Raw genomic sequence first — 18,511 nt, forward strand, 5'->3', positions numbered from 1 at the left:
CCAAGACAAAATAAGTTTACTTTATATATGCAGTTGCATTCCAAATTAAGTAGTCTATTCATTCAAATAATTAAATGATATTGTATAGAAGTATTGGTGACACCAAACCTTCTTCCTGTTCTTTTCAATGAAGTCTTCAATTAGGAAATCAAAAACATCATCAGCGTTGAAGTAACCAGACACTGGCGCTCTGAAATTAAAGTTACAGCGTGTACATTTTTTAAAAATTGTAATAAATGTTGCACATTAAAATTATTTTCAGTAAAACCAACCCATTTTCATTACTTGAGTAAATCCAAGAAAGCTCAACAAAAATAAAAAATAATACGTAATTACAACTGTATCATTTTCCACACAAAAAAACGTTTGGGTAAAGGTTTTATATTAATCCATAGCCTTTTGAAAAATATGCACCATTCAAAGGGTAGCTAAAATACAAATAAAACTAATATTAGATACTTTCTCAAAGACAGTAAAAAAGAATGTTGAAAGCAATCAGTGAACATCTTCCAGCCATCGTGATAGGCTGCTATTCATGGCCATTGCAAAGTGGGTGACTGACGTAAATGGCGATACGAATATAGGAAGAAGAAATGAGTTTGTAAACAGAAACTGGAGAAGTCAAACTTTAACCAGGATCAGAAGAATGCTAGGTGCTAGCTTACATAAAATATAACAAATATGGATATACATGTTGCATTGAGTATGTCTCATGATAATGATTGCTCTGTATGTTAACCCATCGTGAACTAAAGCAGCTTAGCAATTCGTTATGTGTTTACTCATTCCTGTTTCAAAGAAATTACAGGGGCAAGTGGGGATAGCCCAAAGTGGTGGTATAACGACATGTCACAGGACTAGTAACCCAGAGTTGAAACTAATGCTCTGTGGCCAGGGGTTCAGATTGCACAATGGCAGTTTGTGGAATGTAAATGTGATTAATCAAATCTGGAACTGAAAGTTTGAGCTGAATATTACAATAGGTTAGGTGACTAGCTCACCACCTTCCCTTGAGCGCATCCCATATTAGAGGGAGGGCAATCGCCAAAATCAGCTGCTGACGAAAACAAGTAATTAAGGGTCAAGTGAGCTCAATACTCCGCTTATACCATAAAAGAGTTGGCACAGGTGAGAATAGGCAGGGTGTGTTTTTTTTAACAAAATTTTTATTTAAATGGTGTGAAGGAAGGTGGGTAATACCTTTGAACGGTGGGCCCTCTGAAATAGCCTACTAAACCATTCAATTGCAACAGCAAGCTGTATTGGGTCACAAATGCTAGCCTTACTGGCAACACTCATATCCCATTGAAGAATTAAATCTGTGACCAGAAGCATGGTAGAAGGTAAATTAGATAATATAGGACCTTTGTCTTGTCTTACAAGCCTATCAGGCTCATACTTGCCCGTCTTATGTCATTGTATACAAGTAGTTTTTCTATAACGTGATGGTTGCATTTTTGTGCGAGCCCACATTGTAGAAAAATCATGCTTTAGAAACAGCACTTCAAGTGTTAGCGATGTAATCATGTTATAGCCAACACACGTTTTAAAAGCTCGCACTTTAGAAACAGTGTCCCCAGTTCATCAAGCGCATTATAACAAATTTGCGTTAATGAAACGCACACAATAGCAGAACGACCTGTTGGACCATACAATGAAACGTACAAAACTCTTACAGGGACCAACAAAATAGAGTCCAAAAGAATGGCTGCCCTGGTTACGGGACCTAGAATCTAGAGAAGCAGTCTCAGGCCATGAGGAATTTCTTTACAAAGTGTTCTAAATCTTTGGAATTCTCTATCCTAGAAATTGTGGATTCTCAAACATTGAACCCATTCAACACAGAGATTGATAGATTCCTCAATATTAGTGCAGTAAAATGGGACTGAGGTAGAAGATCAGACAAGAACCAGCCAGGTGAATGGTGGTGCAGGCTCAAGAACCGCATATTCTTCCTATCTCCATTGCGAAACGAAATTACTCTTTGCAGAAAGTGTATGCTGCCCACTGAATAGAAGATCACAGAATCACTACAGTGTGGAGGCAGGCCATTTGGCCATCAAGTCGTCACCAACCCACCAAGTGCATCCCACCCAGACCCACCCCACTACTGTATCCCTGTAACCCTTCATTTCCCATGGCTAATCCACCTAGCCTGCGCATTCTGAACACTATGGGCAATTCAGCATGGCCAATCAACCTAACCTGCACAATTTTGGATTATGGGAGGAGCCCCACACAGGGAGAACGTGCAAAGTCCACACAGACAGTCGCCCGAGGACAGAATTGAACCTGGGTCCCTGGCTCGGCAAGGCAGCAGTGCTAACCATGGAGCCCTTAACAATACCAATGATTTTGAGGTGACAAGGCCCTACCTATAGTAGTTGAATAGATTACTGACCCTAAGTGTCTCGTAATTCTGTAGATAGGAAGTAATATTGCCCCAGCCATAGATTTAATAATGATTAAATGATAATGATAATGATTTAATAATATCTCACCCTTGAAGGTGAGATATATTATGGAGCCAATATGTCTGCAGGCTTTGACCATCCAAAAGCTCAACCCTGTCCTCCGTGCTGATTAACAGTTTTCCAGCCTTCTCTCCTTGTGCATGAACCACCTGAAGATATTTAGCTGTTCTGGAACTGCATGGGAGAAATAACAAGAGAAAAAAATTACAGAAGATTAACAAATCAGACTATTTTGTGCTCTCTACCCCCTCCCTGGATTTTACTAACCAATATTATCAATTCCTACAATGTGAAACCACTACAAATGTCAAACCACTACAAATGCCGGGAGGGAAGATCACAGAAGCGCTTCACAGGAGGCTCCCAAGCACTGAAGATGTCACCTAGACAGGGGATGAAACGTCTGCAACACAAATTCCCAGCTCGGCGAACAGAACCACAACAAAAACTGATGATATAAATTCAAGGTTTAATTTTTTTTAAAAAGGTATGTAGTCATTTAATGAGAGAAATATACAGGCAAACTTACTTATGGATTTGAATTTTTTTCAACACTGGATCAGTCTTTTTCTCCCACTCAGAATCTGATTTGAGAACATCTGCATTTAGTTTGTCTGCTGTCTGCAACATTCCAGTGGCTTGCAAATAAATATCTTTCAGTGCCACTCCTTGCACGGTTCCTGTGATTTCAGAAAATAATTTTATTTACTATATTTTCCATATTGGACCTTTACCTGCATAGAAACCAAAAGCATGCCAAAGAGTAAGTTGTCCACTTCTTTCAATGAGTCACTTGAGTTTTTTGAAGTAACAAAGAGGATTGATGAGGGCAGAGCAGTGGACATGATCTATATGGACTTCAGTAAGGCATTCGACAAGGTTCCTCATGGGAGACTGGTTAGCAAGGTTAGAGCACATGGAATACAGGAAGAACTAGCCATTTGAATACAGAACTGACTCGAAGGTGGAAGACAGTGGGTGGTGGTGGGAGGGCTGCCTTTCAGACTGGAGGCCTGTGACCAGTGGAGTGCCACAAGGATCGATGCTGGGTCCACTACTTTTCGTCATTTACATAAATGATTTGGATTTGAACGTAGGAGGCATCGTTAATAAATTTGCAGATGACACCAAAATTGGAGGAATAGTGGACAGTGAAGAGGATAGCTCACAGTACGAGATTTTGATTAGATGGGCCAATGGGCTGAGGAGTGGCAGATGGAGTTTAATTTAGATAAATGTGAGGTACTGCATTTTGGGAAAGCAAATCAGGGCAGGACTTATACACTTAATGGCAAGGTCCTGGGGAATGTTGCAGAACAAAGAGACCTTGGAGTGCAGTAGCTCCTTGACAGTAGAATCTCAGGTAGATAGGATAATGTAGGTGTTTCGTATGCTTTTCTTGATTGGTCAGAGCATTGAGTATAGGATTTGAGAGATCATGTTGCAGCGATACAGAACATTGGTTAGGCCACTTTTGGAATATAGTGTGCAACTCTGGTCTCCCTCCTCTTGGTAGGACATTATGAAACTTAAAAGAGTTCAGAAAAGATTTACAAGGATGTTGCCAGGGTTGGAGAATTTGAGATATGGGAGAGGCTGAATAGGCTGGAGCATCGGAGGTTGAGGGGTGACCTTACAGAGGTTTATAAAATCACGAGGGGCATAGATTGGGTGAATAGGCAAGGTCTTTTTGCTGGCTTGGGGGAATCCAGAACTAGACTGCATAGGTTTTGGGTGAAACAGGAAAGATTTAAAAGGGACATAAAGGGCAACATTTTCATGCAAAGGGTAGTGCGTATATGGAATGAGCTGCTAGAGGAAGTGGTGGAGACTGGTACAATTACAATATTTAAAAGGCATCTGGATGGGTATATAAATAGGAAGGGTTCAAGAGGGATAGGGGCCAAATGCTGGCAAATAAGACTAGATTAATTTAGGATATCTAGTCTGCATGGACGAGTTGGATCAAAGGGTCTGTTTCTGCGCTGTACATCTCTATGAGCTGAAATAAAAAATACCAGTTTCAAATATTGTCATAAATACATTCATCATTTAAAAAGCCATTCAGCCAATCACCATGCCCTTTCCAGATATTGCTTCATAATTTTACCTTCTCTTTCTTTCAAAGAATGTATGACCCTCTTATTCATGCTCCATGCCAAACACTTCAAACTCTCAATGTTTGCATAAACAATAATGCTGTTGAGGTTGGAGTTCCAGAATGCTGATTCTGTGACTGTGAAGGAATGAAGATACTATTCCAAGTCAGGAGGACATGCAGCACAAGATGAGGATTTGGAAGGTGCTATCAAAAGAACCTTGAAGTGCTGCTGTGGGTCTTGCAAACAGTACACACTGCTACCGCTGCACAATGATGGTGGAGGAAGGGAATATTTAAGTTGGTGGGTGGGCTTCTGATCAAGTGGATGGTGTTGAGTATGTGGAGTGTTGTCAAAGCCCCATTCATCCAAACACATGGAGATTATTCCATCACACTCCTGACTTCAACAATGGAGGGGATTTGGGAAATTAGGAGACGAACCGATCAACTCAGACTTCCCAGCATTCTGCTGATAGAGCTTGCTCACTTCAGTTACTAAACAGTTATTCAGTGATAACAAGCCTAACCCTATATTGCAGGAAGTTAATAGTGGTGGATTTACCACAGATCATGTATTTACTGTCAACAGGAGATGGTCATTGCCTGACACTTATGTCGAAGTAATGTTTTGCAAACAACAGTAACATAAACAGCCATTCAATTCATATTAGTGATGGGAGTTGAAGGAAGGCTATCAGCTTTAAATTAAGTTGTGAGAACTGACAAGATTATGTACTTTGGAGTGGGTTTGAACCCACAACTTACTGTACAAATCAAGAGTGAGTGTTAATCTATTTTGTTGAGCTGCAAGCATAAAAAAAAAACTGTCTGTGCAGACAGAAAATGCATTGGTTCTATTCTTACAAAATTTCCTCGACTCTGGAAAGATCTATCAGCTCGAAAAGCAAATCCTTTATTCCAGAAGGGTGATTGAATGTAGGAAACTACAAAGAGTTTAGTCTGTGATAGGAAAATGCTGGAATCTATTATTAATGAGGTTATAGCAGGGCACTTCGGAGATCTTAAAGCAATCAGGCAGAGACAACATGGTTCTGTGACATGGAAATATCGGACTATTTCAATCAGAGTTTTTTGAAGAAGTAGCAACACAGTAAAAAAGGGGGACTGATGGGTGTACAGTACTTGAATTTCCAGAAGGTGTCACATCAAAGGTTACTTCAAATAGTTTGAATACATGGTGTTGGGGCTAACATATTAACATAGATAGAAGCAAATGGAACAATGGTGTTTATTACCCAGGAAATGGGTTATAATGATAGGATGCTTTGCAACAGTTATAAAGAACACTGTTGAGGGCACATCTGGAGCATTGTGTACTGTTTTGGTCTCCTTTAAGAAAATATGTAAATATGTTAGAAACAGTTTGTGGAAGATCCATTTAACAGTCTCCTTCCCAAGAACTGGTCATCTTACGAGAGAAGGTTGACCAGTGTGAACTTGGAAACATTACAGTTTAGAAGAATGAGAAATTCCTATATTTTCAAAAGTGCATTCCCTCGTACTAGTCTCTTCTACCAGGGCATCATTTCAGCATTCAGTCTGTTAAGTACACTCATGATCTTTTCAATAGGATCAGCAAGGATTTCAGAAGAAACATCTTTATCAAACAGCAGCTAGAATGTGGAACTCACTATCATAAGGAGTGGCTGAAGTGATTAATGAAGATTAATGCAATTCAAAGGGAAGCAAGACAAGCCTATTTGGGGGAAGGATACAGAGAGATATGATGATAAACTTCGAGGAGAAGTGATGAGTGGAGTAATGGCATATAAACACAGGCATGCACTGGTTGGGCCAATTGGCCTGTTTCTGGTCATGGAACATTATACAGGTTGCTGAACAGATTATAACAGTGTGCCTGGCTGTGGGCACTTCACATGATGGTGATAGAACAATCTTGGAAAAGGATCTAGAGACCTAGAAGGCTACAAGAGTAATTCCAAGCTTAAATAATCACAGTTGTAAGATTAGGCTCAAACACCTTGATCTGCTTACCTTAGAGATGCAAAGATTTTGTAGGGTTGATCCAGTGAAATTTATAAAATTAAGTAATCGATGATGTGATACACTTCCCTATATATTTTTTTAAAGTTTCACAAACAGAACTTACATTTCATTGTGCTACAGAAACTGGAGGTATTTTGCCTGTTATCGATTATCCCACAGCCTTTTACGCGCTCAGTAATTTTATTGATTTTAGGATATTCCCCTACCACTGACATTAACCAAACTGATTTATTTGACATTCTTCTCTGTCCAAATAGAGATATGTTACATTATTAATCATTCACCCTGGTACATTTTACATATTTATGGATGGATAAAGCATTCATCTCTCATTTAAAACACCAGGATGAAAATCAGCACACAAGACACTAAACTCAACTTTTCATCAGAACCAATTCCTTTACCACAACTACTTAAGAATGTTCTCCACATTCTCACTTGAACTTTCAAAACTGTCATAACAGTTGATAAAGCTTTTTTCCATCATCCTTTTTAAATCAGATGACCTTACTCCATCCTCTTCTTTGAGAGGCTGTACATTCTACAATTAGTTATTTAACTAGCAATATTTCTTATGAAACCTTTCCCTATTTCCTTTTATATTACCTATAGACCTTTTCATACAGGATTATCCTAGTTTAGGTACTAAATACTTGCCAGGAAATTTAAATCAAATTTAGATCGAAGCAAGGTTTCCTTCATTAAAATCTATCTGACATCCCTAATCCAAGGTTTTCAGCCCCAATATGTCATATATAAATGTAACGCTTCATTGGGAATGTGGAAAAGAACCAAACAGAACACTTTAGTTTTTGCTGCTTTAAAACTGTTACAAAATACAGTTTGCATGTGTTTTTTGTGAGCTCACTTTCCCCTATACTCACTGTTGTTAATTTGTTTCATCCATTACAACGACTAGGCTGCCTGTGCTTCACAACTGTGGCATTATTGCAAAATAATTCACAAACACCACTCACGTGAAGAATGGCGATTAGGTTAAGGTTATATCCAGTAATGAGGCTTGTAAAGAAAGTAGGTTTGGAAGAGGGGGAATTTAAGAGGGCAAAAAAACCTAGAGATTAACTTGCTATTCAGTTACCTTCAATAAAGAGAACGTAGTAGGCACCAGTGTTGGTAATATGAATCAATGGGCTTAAAGGTTCAAAGTTTTCAGTAACGTTGTGGTACACCGCTTGACCAATGGGATCTCCACTCTTTCCAGACAACAGTCGCAAAATCAACTTGCTGACAGGGCTAACCTGATAGAAAATGTACAATATGTTAAAACATACAATGTTTTAGTTTACATAACTAAGTACTACAATCTTCCATAAGACAAAAATATTTTAATTGCTTGGAACAACAGTAATACAGAAGTATCAAGTGTCTAACAATTTTGGGAACAGGCTATTAGTTCAAGGGATAAAATGGCCTCAATTATTTTGAATAAAAAAACCCACGCTTGAGTCCTGGTTATATGTTAATCTTAGCAAAGATTATGGCAGCTCTATATTTCATCTCACATTCGTTAAGGACTGGATCATGGAGAGAGAGAAAGAAATGCCATATTTCCCCTCCTTGTGCCTAACAGCTGACTAACACTGAAAGTGTTTACAGTGACTCTGTTGATAACACCAATGACTGGAAGGTACCAAGTCTGTATTCCACTCCAAGACAGGAGCACAAACATCTAGGCTGACATTCCAATGCAGTACAGAGGGAATGCTGCACTGTCAGAGGTAACAACTTTAGGATGAAATGTTAAACCACATTCTAACCTGCCTGCTCACCTAGATGTAAACGTTTTTTTGAAGAAACAGGTAGGTTATCTCTGGTGCCTTGGCAAACATTAAAAACTCATGCAAATTGGCTGCCATGATACATACAGACTCTAACCTCACACCTTTAATGCATTGTCTGAGCGGAGATGTCACTTTTTTTTAATAAAACCTCAAGTTATCTCAGGAATGTGACTTAAAAGAAGTTCTGGGATTTACATACTAATGAATTGAGACCTGCAGCCCCTTCTAAAAGGTGAACGACTTAACAGCAATGTAGGTTTGTTCGATATATTCCAGTGTATGACACAATGATCTTTTGTTATAAATTCTGTGTCCTAGGATCCTACTCCATTAGCTACCTGATGAAGGAGTTGCGCTCCAAAAGCTTGTACTTCCAAATAAACCTGTTGGACTATAAGTTGGTGTCATGTGATTTTTAATGATGCCTCCAGTATAATTGCAGTGACACGATATGAAGGCACCCAATCAATCAGCTGTAAAGCATTTCAGGACAGCCAGTGTTGTGAACAGTGAAATACAAATGCAAATCTTTCTTTTCTTTTCCAGCTCTGATCAAACATATGAACAAGGCGTGGGCTATTGTCTTAAACAATATATCACCACAGACAGAGACATCTCCAAACAAAAAAAAACTTCTTTTAAGCATGACCACAAAGCTTGAGACTGCTCTGTTATCTGTGCTTGTGTGTTCTGGGTTATGTGGACTTGAACAGATGTTTTCGAAACATAAATTTTGATCAATCAAATGCCAACATTTATAGTTCTTATAATTATAAAGTGCTAAAACACCCTTTCCTGTTCCATGTGCTGCTAAATTAGCTCTGTTTCCCTGTGCTCACAGAAAACTAACGTTTAGAAGCAGAAGTTATGTACATAAAAGTAATAGGACCTTTCCAAAATGGTGCTGTGGTCTAAAAGAATAGCGAAAAGTACAGGGACCAAGAGAAACAAAACCAAAAGAATGTTGAGTGTGAGAACAGAGGACAGAGAACACAGGCGTCTTCACAGCAACAGCTTGGAGGGAGACACACAGTGAGCGAGAGAGCGCTCACACAGAGTGAGAGCGCTCGCAAAAACAGATAGAGAAAGAAAGTTTGCACCAAGAGAAAAAGAAAGGGAGAGAAAGAGAGAGGGAGAGAGCGCGAGCTCGCACAGACTGAGGGAGGGAGTGAGCTCGTACACAGATTGAGGGGGAGAGCGCTTGTGAAGAGAGAGAGCGAGCGCGAGAGAGCTTGCATGAAGACACAGACAGCACAATGATGTTGCCTTTATTACTTATATTTAAGTGTCAGCTGGGTACGTTTGGCCTGCCAAATCCAGGTTTACGTCACGACACTGATCACCCATGGCAACATACCTAATTAGGACATTTTCTGAATGGAAACAAAGGATTTGACTGGGGAGAATTGTAAATGAGAAACTAAGTCTTACAAAAATAGTATCTACAGAGATAAACCAGAGGAGCCATCACTTTAATGGGTGTAATCCACAGATTGCCTTTTATTGGAAGTAAAGTGAAAGGAAAGATTTGAATAAGATTAGCAAATTGAGTAAACATAATATTAATGATGGAGTTTAACTACTTCATATTAATCGGACAAATAGGTTTGTAAAGAGCAATGGGAATGAAGTCCCTGTAATGTGTATAGGACTCTTTTCTAACTCAATGCTTGTGAAGCCGCCAAGTGCTGGCAAAGAAGACTAGATGAGGTTGGGTATCTGGTCGACATGGAAGAGTTAAACCAAAGGGTCTGTTTCCGTGCTGTACATCTCTATAATTATGACTCAGTTCAAATAAGAGAAGTGAACATTAAGATTAAGAAAGAGACAGAGTTTGATCTAAACCACATGAACAGACTAGAGAACAGCTGATTTTGTGAGGACAGAAAATAGTACATAGCAAAATAAAATGGGCAATGATAATGGAAAATTAGAAAGTGGGAATAGAATTGGGTAAAGTACAGGAAAATATTTTTCATTAAAAAGGGAAAGATTAAACTAAACACCCTATTGCTGAAGACAAAGACACAACTAAGCTGTTCATAAAGTATATACACTGTACTTAGACAGATTAAGAAGAATTAGGAGAGAGAGATAAAAATTAAGAAGTCAAAGTAGAACAAAAAAAATTATCAAAGACTATGAAAAAGCTAAAATATTTTACAGCACATCAATAAATAGAAGACTGTAATAGAAATAAGATCACTTGGAGACAGATAAGATAATGATAAGGAACATCAGAAGGATGGCAAATTTGTTAAATAATTATGTTGCTTTGGTACAGGACATGATAGAGGAACAGGAAGACATGACATTGAATGATGAATAATTATATAAATGCATTCAAAATACAAAAGTGATGCTTTGAAAAAACTAGAAAAAGGATAGAACCTAAATCTAAACCCCTTACCTCTTTGGGGAAGTAATGGCTTGGTGGTATTATCACTTGACTATTAATCCAGAGACCCAGCTAATGTTCTGAGGACCTGGGTTCGAATCCTGCCTCAGCAGATGGTGGAATTTGAATTCAAAAATCTGGAATTAAGAGTCCCATCTGGTTCACTTCAGGGATGGAAACTGCCATCCTTACCTGGTCTGGCCTACATGTGACTCCTGACACACAGCAACATTGTTGACTCTAAACTGCCCTCTGGGCATTTAGGGATGGGCAATAAATGCTGCCTAGCCAATGCCCTCATCCCATGAATGAATAATAAACAAAGGCATTTCAGAAGAGCTAGAAAACTGAGAGCAAAGGCATTCAATTCATATTTATTAATTTATTAGAAAAATGGGTTGTGTCAGAGGACTGGAAGATGGATAATGTATTTTAAATGTTTAGAAAAATATTCAGAACAGGTCTAGGCAATTATATATTACCAGCTTAATATCCATAATAGGTAGAATAATGGAATATGAACTAAAGAAGAAAATAGAATATATAAAATGAGAAACATATTTAAAAATAGTCCACATGCATTTCAAAATGGAAAATCTTGATTAAAAAACAGACACAAAATGGAGAAGAACTCAGGGCTCAGAGCTCGAGTTCTGAAGTCATTTAACTTAAACATTGAATCCACAAGGCTATAAAATGCATAACCAGATTGATTTTGGCTTCAGTGGAGCACTGCAGGAGATCAGGGTAAAAATGTGAGTGTCAGAGCACCACCCTATACTAAAAAGATGAGCGACAGGAAAGTAGGGGTCATACTTGCTGTATGAGGGGGACGGTTCCACAAAGCAGTCCCTCAGTTTGTGTTCGGTCCCGCCCCCACATAGAGAAGGCCATGTTGTGAACTGTGCATACAGTGGGTTAGATTCAAAGAAGTTCAAGTCAATTGTTGCTTGACCTGGAAATAGTGTTAGGACCTCAGACAGTGAGGAAGGAAGAGACAAATAGCCAAGTGTTACATTTCCTGCAGCTGCAAGGGAAGTTATTATTTGAGGTGAATGAAGTAGGTGTTGGGGTGACAGAAAATGGATCATGGAATCATTGTAAGACTTGAATGACTATCCGTGTGAAGTTTGCATGTTGCTCGCATGGGTTTCTGAAGTGTGCTGCAGCCACAGTCGAACGATGCACAGGTTAGTGGGTTAGCCATGGTTCTGGGGGTAGGATGGGGGCACGGGGAGTGCTGGGTCTCTGGGAGGGTCAGTGCAGACTCAATAGGCCAAATGGCCTCTTTCCCCACTGTAAGGACTCTATGATTCTATAAAAACCTGGAAGAGTGGAATGGAGTCCTTAAAGTGAGCAGGGTACATGAAAGTGTAGTCACGGCAATAGGTGTTAATGGGTTTATAATGACTATTGGTAGAGAGGTGATCATTAGAATTGAAAACAGAAGTCAAGGAAAGGAAGCAAAGAGTCAGAGAATACACATTCTGCTAAATTGCGCATTTCGTTAACATAAATTCGCTGTAATGTGATTGACGAATTGGGGACACTATTTCTAAAGTGCAAATTTTTGAAACATGTGTTGGCTGTAATGCGATTCCTTCGCCAACACTTTAAGCGCTGTTTCTACAGCGTGATTATTCTATAATGCAGGATTCCTCAAGAATGCAACCATCATGTTATAGAAGAACTACCTGTACCACTTATACAGTGAACGTAACAGAAGGAGAGTTGTGGGAGAGGTCCTGGAGTAGAACTGGAACAAGGAATCTTGCACCAACTCCACAAAAGACAGGAATAACTGGGGCCTATCCAGGTGCCTACATCTGCATTGCTTTGCTTTGTGAAACAAGTTAAAGGAGAAATTGTTCAATGAGGGATCAAAGTTCTGCCTGAGGGAGCAGTGGAGGAGACTGGTCAGGCCTCTGACTAAACTGATGGAGGATGGAGTTGTACAGGGATTGGATGCCCATCGTGAAGCAGTGAAGAAATTGTTGAAGTGCTACTGGGGCCCCAGAAGAATCACAAATGTAAACGTGTAGAGACTAAACAATTATTGTTGTTTCAACCAAACCTTCCAGCTTAGTCTTTCAGAAGCCTTCTTTAGTGCTTGGAAACAAGCATAAATTGCCAACTGTAATTTTTCATCCTGCTAAGTATGATTAGTTTGTGCTTAGAATCTACTATCTTTCATAATGAGAGGCGCAATTGTGTTGTAAAAGACAATAACAGAGTATAAAATTCAGGTCTCAATATCCTTCCATTTAGGACTTCTGAACAACAGCAATAACAATATCCAATTACAGGAGTCAAGGAGGCCATTTCATCCACTGTATCAGTGCCAACTCTGAAAGACCTATCTAATTAGCATGACTCTGTATTCCTCTGAGGAATATGCATCATAATAGCCAGCCTTAATTACAGGAAAGCAAAAATACTCTCACCTTAAAATCACTAACACAACTAATCACATGATCAATAGGAGAAAAACTCTCTTTTCCATACCTGATTAGGTGTAAAAAACATCAAAAGGTCTCCAACACCATCACCATCTAGATCTGGAAGTATCAATGCAGGTCCAATCACAGAAAGATTCACTGCAAAACTAGCATTAAGTATCCACAGCGTATCTCCTGAAAAATAACACCAGACATTTTTAGTGCCCACAAAAGTCTACAGCGTTACCCAAAGAATATTGACAGAAATCGACACATTTGAACGCTTCAGATTTCTGGGTTATTCATTCTTTTGACATTACCAGTCAAACGATTTGATTCTGATTTGAAGCAAAAAAAAAAGGAAATATAGTAGAAGCAACGTTACAATCCCCAGGAAGACCAGTAACCTTTAAAAAGAATACTGAATGCCCGCGAGCAAGATATCAACTTTTAAGACTTCTCTTAAAATTTGCGAAAACGACAAGCATTATTGACACAACCGTATTCTTGTAGGTAACATACTTAAAATTACAGAAAATATTTTCTCTAACTTTGAAAACAAACAAAAAAAATCCTTCATCACAGTTATACGGGACATTTTCTGTTAAATGGCCATTTTATTCTTCTGGAACTAACAAACTCCTTAACAGATACTTACTTTGCTCTTTCTCAGCTAAGTACAGGTTGCTCTGCTATAATGCGCGTTTTGTCAGTGCAAATTGGCTAGAACGAGAATGAAGAATTGTGGATGCTGTTTGGATAATGCAGCACGATTTTCTATAGCATGAGGTTACAGAGGTACACAACTGTCACCTTATAGCAGAACGACCTGTAAAATTACACAGGAAATTCTTTCACTCTAGCTTAAGGCAGGCAAATCATCCAGCCTCCTTTGAATTTGTTTCTTCAATCGGAGGGTGAGGTCCTCCTGTGTTTTGTTCAAGGGTCAGCATTTTCAGTCTGTGAAGTTGTAGTATTTTAGTAAATTTTAGTAGATTTATGAAACTTCCTATTGTCTTTCACCTCTCAAATGATAACTTCCATAGCAACCCGAACCACATGGACCATGTAACCAAGTAGAAAGACTAATGAGGCATTTTCTAAACCCCCAACTTCAGTTTATCTCGGAATTAATCAACCAGTTTATTTCAGATCTCCAGTAACTGCAGTTCTTTATTTTATTTTACAGTTTAAATTATATCTCTTTATATTACCTGACATCCCTAACATCTCCATTTGGGAAATGGAGACAAACAAGCCACTCATAGCCAGCATTACTGTTCCTATAATTACGTGTAGGTGCTGTAAAGATCGTGTCTTTTCATTTGTGTACCTTTTTTTGAAAATGTGGATTGAATTGAAAAAGAGCTGTTTTGAAACCCAAATATTTACAAGGATGACTGAATGTTTTGATCGTAAAGAATAGGATTTTTGTTTTTAAAAATCAACTTGATACTCATTTCTGTTTATTGTGGGTTCCAGCAATTTGCAGACAAACTAGAGTCAAAGGGTTGTTTACCAATGAAAATTCTGATTAATATTTGGTCCCTAGTTCACAAACCAAATGACAAAAGGCCCTCTGTCTGCCAACAAAAGATTGTTTGCGAGCAAAGTAGACAGAAGTTCAGACCAGGACAGGAGTCAGCATAGTTTCAACAGGCAAACAAACAAACTCTCAGTTCTCTACACAATCCATTTTAAAGCAGAAGAAAGCCAGCTTATCTTTACTTCAACAGATGCTGCTAGTTGTGACTTGTATTTAATAGGTCACAGACTTCTCTTGAGTGAAACAAACATCCTGTGAAAGCTATCTCAAGGAGGAACAGTCAAAGTTTGGTAGAAGATTTGTAGCTCGGGTGCTCGTTGTGGTTCTGTTCGCCGAGCTGGGAATTTGTCTTGCAAACGTTTCGTCCCCTGTCTAGGTGACATCCTCAGTGCTTGGGAGCCTCCTGTGAAGCGCTTCTGTGCGGTTTTCTCCGGTATTTGTAGTGGCCTGTCCCTGCCGCTTCCGGTTGTCAGTTCAAGCTGTCCGCTGTAGTGGCTGGTATATTGGGTCCAGGTCGATGTGTTTGTAGAACAGAGAACAGCCAGGGAATTCCTAGAGGCATGGCACTCATCCACAGACTCTATCAACAAACACATCGACCTGTACCCAATATACCGGCCACTACAGCGGACAGCTCAAACTGGCAACCGGAAGCGGCAGAGACAGGCCACTATAAATGCCGGAGGAAACAGCACAGAAGCGCTTCACAGGAGGCTCCCAAGCACTGAGGATGTCACCTAGACAGGGGACGAAACGTTTGCAAGACAAATTCCCAGCTCGGCGAACAGAACCACAACAAGGAACAGTCAATTCAGCAAAACAAAAACCCAAACGTTCTTGGAACAAAGCTTACAGAACTGTTGCCCTTTCACCCTTTTTTTTCTGGTTTCTGTTATCTGCGTGTAAGGAGGAGTTTATAAGGGGTTTGAAGTTTTAATTTGCAGACTTCACTTAGTTTAATCTGATTATAAAGAATGATTGTTGGTAAATGTAGGGTATTGGTCCTTGCTTTCTATCAACCTGGGTCTAAACATTAAATCAAGATCATAAGAATCTTGTGTACTTCAATAAAATCACCTCTCCTCCTTTTCAACTCAAAACAATATAAACTCAATGGACTCATTCTCTCACTAAAAGACAACTTCCACATCCCAAGGACCAATTCAGTGAACTCTTGTTGTATGGCCACCAATGAAAATACTGCCTTCCTCAAATAAAGGTAAAGGTAGAGTCACCATAGTCCCAGAGGACCATAGGCTGTTCTCTCATTACAGAGATAAATGGTGTTGCTTTAACCTGAGGGTCACAAGCCTCAGGTGAAGGGAAAGGTTGAGAAGGTGGGACCTTCATGGTGACCTCAGCCAGTACGGGAAGTGAACTCCACTATCGTCATTATTGTGTATCACAAACCAGCCAATCAGCCAACTGAGCTAACTGTCTTCCTTAAATACAGAGACCCAACCTACATACAGCATTGCAAATGTGATCTCATCAAAGCCCTATGCAACGGGACCAAGACTTGTTTACTGCCATTCTCAAATCGCCTGGCAAGAAAGGCTAATGTGCATTTGCTTTCCTAACTGTTTGATGTACGCTGCATTCCTTGTCTGAACACATCCAATTCTCTCTGAAAATCAAGATTTACAAGTTTCACCTTTAAAAAAAATCCTGCTTTTCTATTCTTTCGATCAAAGTGAGTAACTTTGTACTTTGCTACATTATGCTCCCTTTGCCATCATGTTCCATGCGTTGTTCTCACCTCTATGCAGTCTGAGTCCTTCCAACAGCTTACCCTTCCATCGAGCTTTGTATTATCAGCAACCTTCTAATAATTACTGTTTTATCATCTAAAATTGTCAAGATATATTGCAATCATTTCCTCAGCTATTTATAATCAAGTCGTTGATCTTTCCCACCAATTAATTTATTGTTCAAAATTTTTGTTTTGGTTCCCTATATCTCTCCAAGCTTTACTTCCCAGGCAAAGAAACATCCACTTGCTTACAGCAGTGTGATCAAGAAACTAACTGATTGTTGGAAAGGCCTATCTAATTTACCTATGGCTTTGACTTAGGCGGCAAGTTTAGCAAGTGGCTAATCCACAATAAACAGGTAGCTTGTTCCTTACTGCAAGCTTCAGTGCCACTAAGCTCTTCCACTTTAACTTTCCAAAAGCTACAGTCAATAGAGGGCTTGACAGATCCAACAGTATCTGTACAGTTGCCTCCTGGTATGGCATGCCTGGCTCAGCAGTTAGAGAGTCATAGAGATGCACAGCACAGAAACATACCCTTCGGTCCAACTTGTCCATGTCGACCAGATATCCCAACCCAATCTAGTCCCACTTGCCAGTACCCGGCCCATATCCCTCCAAACCCTTTCAAATGCCTGTTAAATGTTGCAATTGTACCAGCCTCCACCACTTCCTCTGCAGCTCATTCCATACACGTACCACACTCTGCGTGAAAAAATTGCCCCTTAGGTCTCTTTTATATCTTTCTCCTCTCACCCTAAATCTATGCCACTCTAGTTCTGGGCTCCCCCCACCCCAGGGAAAAGACTTTGTCTATTTATCCTATCCATGCCCCTCATAATTCAGTGAACCTGTTTGAGGTCAGCCCTCAGCCTCTGACACTCCTTTTGCCTTCTACACCCTCATACCCTCTCCTTGCTCTTGCTCATGATTGGGGTCATCTTTCCAATTCCTCTGCCAGGCAAGTGACCTCCGCCAGCCCCACTACCACCAATGCACCTCCAAACTTACTCCTCCCTCCCACCAGAAGCTGAACACTCCCACTGTCTCCTGATCCCAATTCCTTCGCTCGCTCCCCACCCCCACCTCTCGTCTAACAGAAAGATGTGTTCTGCATCTGGGAGTGTCTCTCATTACGTACACAAAAGCTAATCCAGGGTGGCACATCTCCAACCAGAAAAATCCAGGCTCACAATCCAATGCAATACCAAAGGAAGGTCATGCTGTTGGAGGTGCTGTCTTTCAGATGAGACTTTAAATTGAGACCCTCATTTACCTGTTTTGATGGATGTAAAGGATCCTGTGGTATTATATTAACGCGCGGTGCAGCATTTTGGGAAAGCAAATCTTAGCAGGACTTATACACTTAATGGTAAGGTTCTAGGGAGTGTTGCTGAACAAAGAGACCTTGGAGTGCTGGTTCATAGCTCCTTGAAAGTGGAGTCGCAGGTAGATAGGATAGTGAAGGCGGCGTTTGGTATGCTTTCCTTTATTGGTCACAGTATTGAGTACAGGAATACGGAGGTCACGTTGCAGCTGTACAGGATATCGGTTAGGCCACTGTTGGAGTATTGCATACACTTCTGGTCTCCTTCCTATCGGAAAGATGCTGTGATACTTGAAAGGGTTCAGAGAAGATTTACAAGGATGTTGCCAGGGTTGGAGTATGTGAGCTACAGGGAGAGGCTGAACAGGCTGGGGCTGTTTTCCCTGGAGCATCAGAGGCTGAGGGGTGACCTTAGAGGTTTACAAAATTATGAGGGGCATGGACAGGATAAATAGGCAAAGTCTTTTCCCTGGGGTTGGGGAGTTCAGAACTAGAGGGCATAGGTTTAGGTTGAGAGGGGCAAGATATAAAAGAGATCTAAGGGGCAACTTTTTCATACAGAGGGTGGTACGTGTATGGAATGAGCTGCTAGAGAATGTGGTGGAGGCTGGTACAATTGCAACATTTAAGAGGCATTTGGACGG

The 18,511-nt window shown here is 39.9% G+C and overlaps 1 protein-coding gene across 3 annotated transcripts in view; it reads right to left on the reverse strand.

Annotated features, from left to right (window-relative positions):
- fam234a (family with sequence similarity 234 member A) overlaps nt 1-18,511 on the reverse strand; it is a 38,384-nt gene that overhangs the window by 14,444 nt on the left and 5,429 nt on the right. For all 3 annotated transcript variants that reach the window (XM_072559423.1, XM_072559421.1, XM_072559422.1), the window contains exons 5-9: nt 13,309-13,436; nt 7,703-7,862; nt 3,004-3,154; nt 2,502-2,648; nt 109-190 (exon numbers count right to left, since the gene is read on the reverse strand). In XM_072559423.1, coding sequence (XP_072415524.1) covers nt 109-190; nt 2,502-2,648; nt 3,004-3,154; nt 7,703-7,862; nt 13,309-13,436 — 668 coding nt within the window. The remainder of the gene's footprint in view (nt 1-108; nt 191-2,501; nt 2,649-3,003; nt 3,155-7,702; nt 7,863-13,308; nt 13,437-18,511) is intronic.

This window comes from Chiloscyllium punctatum, chromosome 40, assembly GCF_047496795.1.
Source record: "Chiloscyllium punctatum isolate Juve2018m chromosome 40, sChiPun1.3, whole genome shotgun sequence".
Lineage (NCBI taxonomy): Eukaryota > Metazoa > Chordata > Chondrichthyes > Orectolobiformes > Hemiscylliidae > Chiloscyllium > Chiloscyllium punctatum.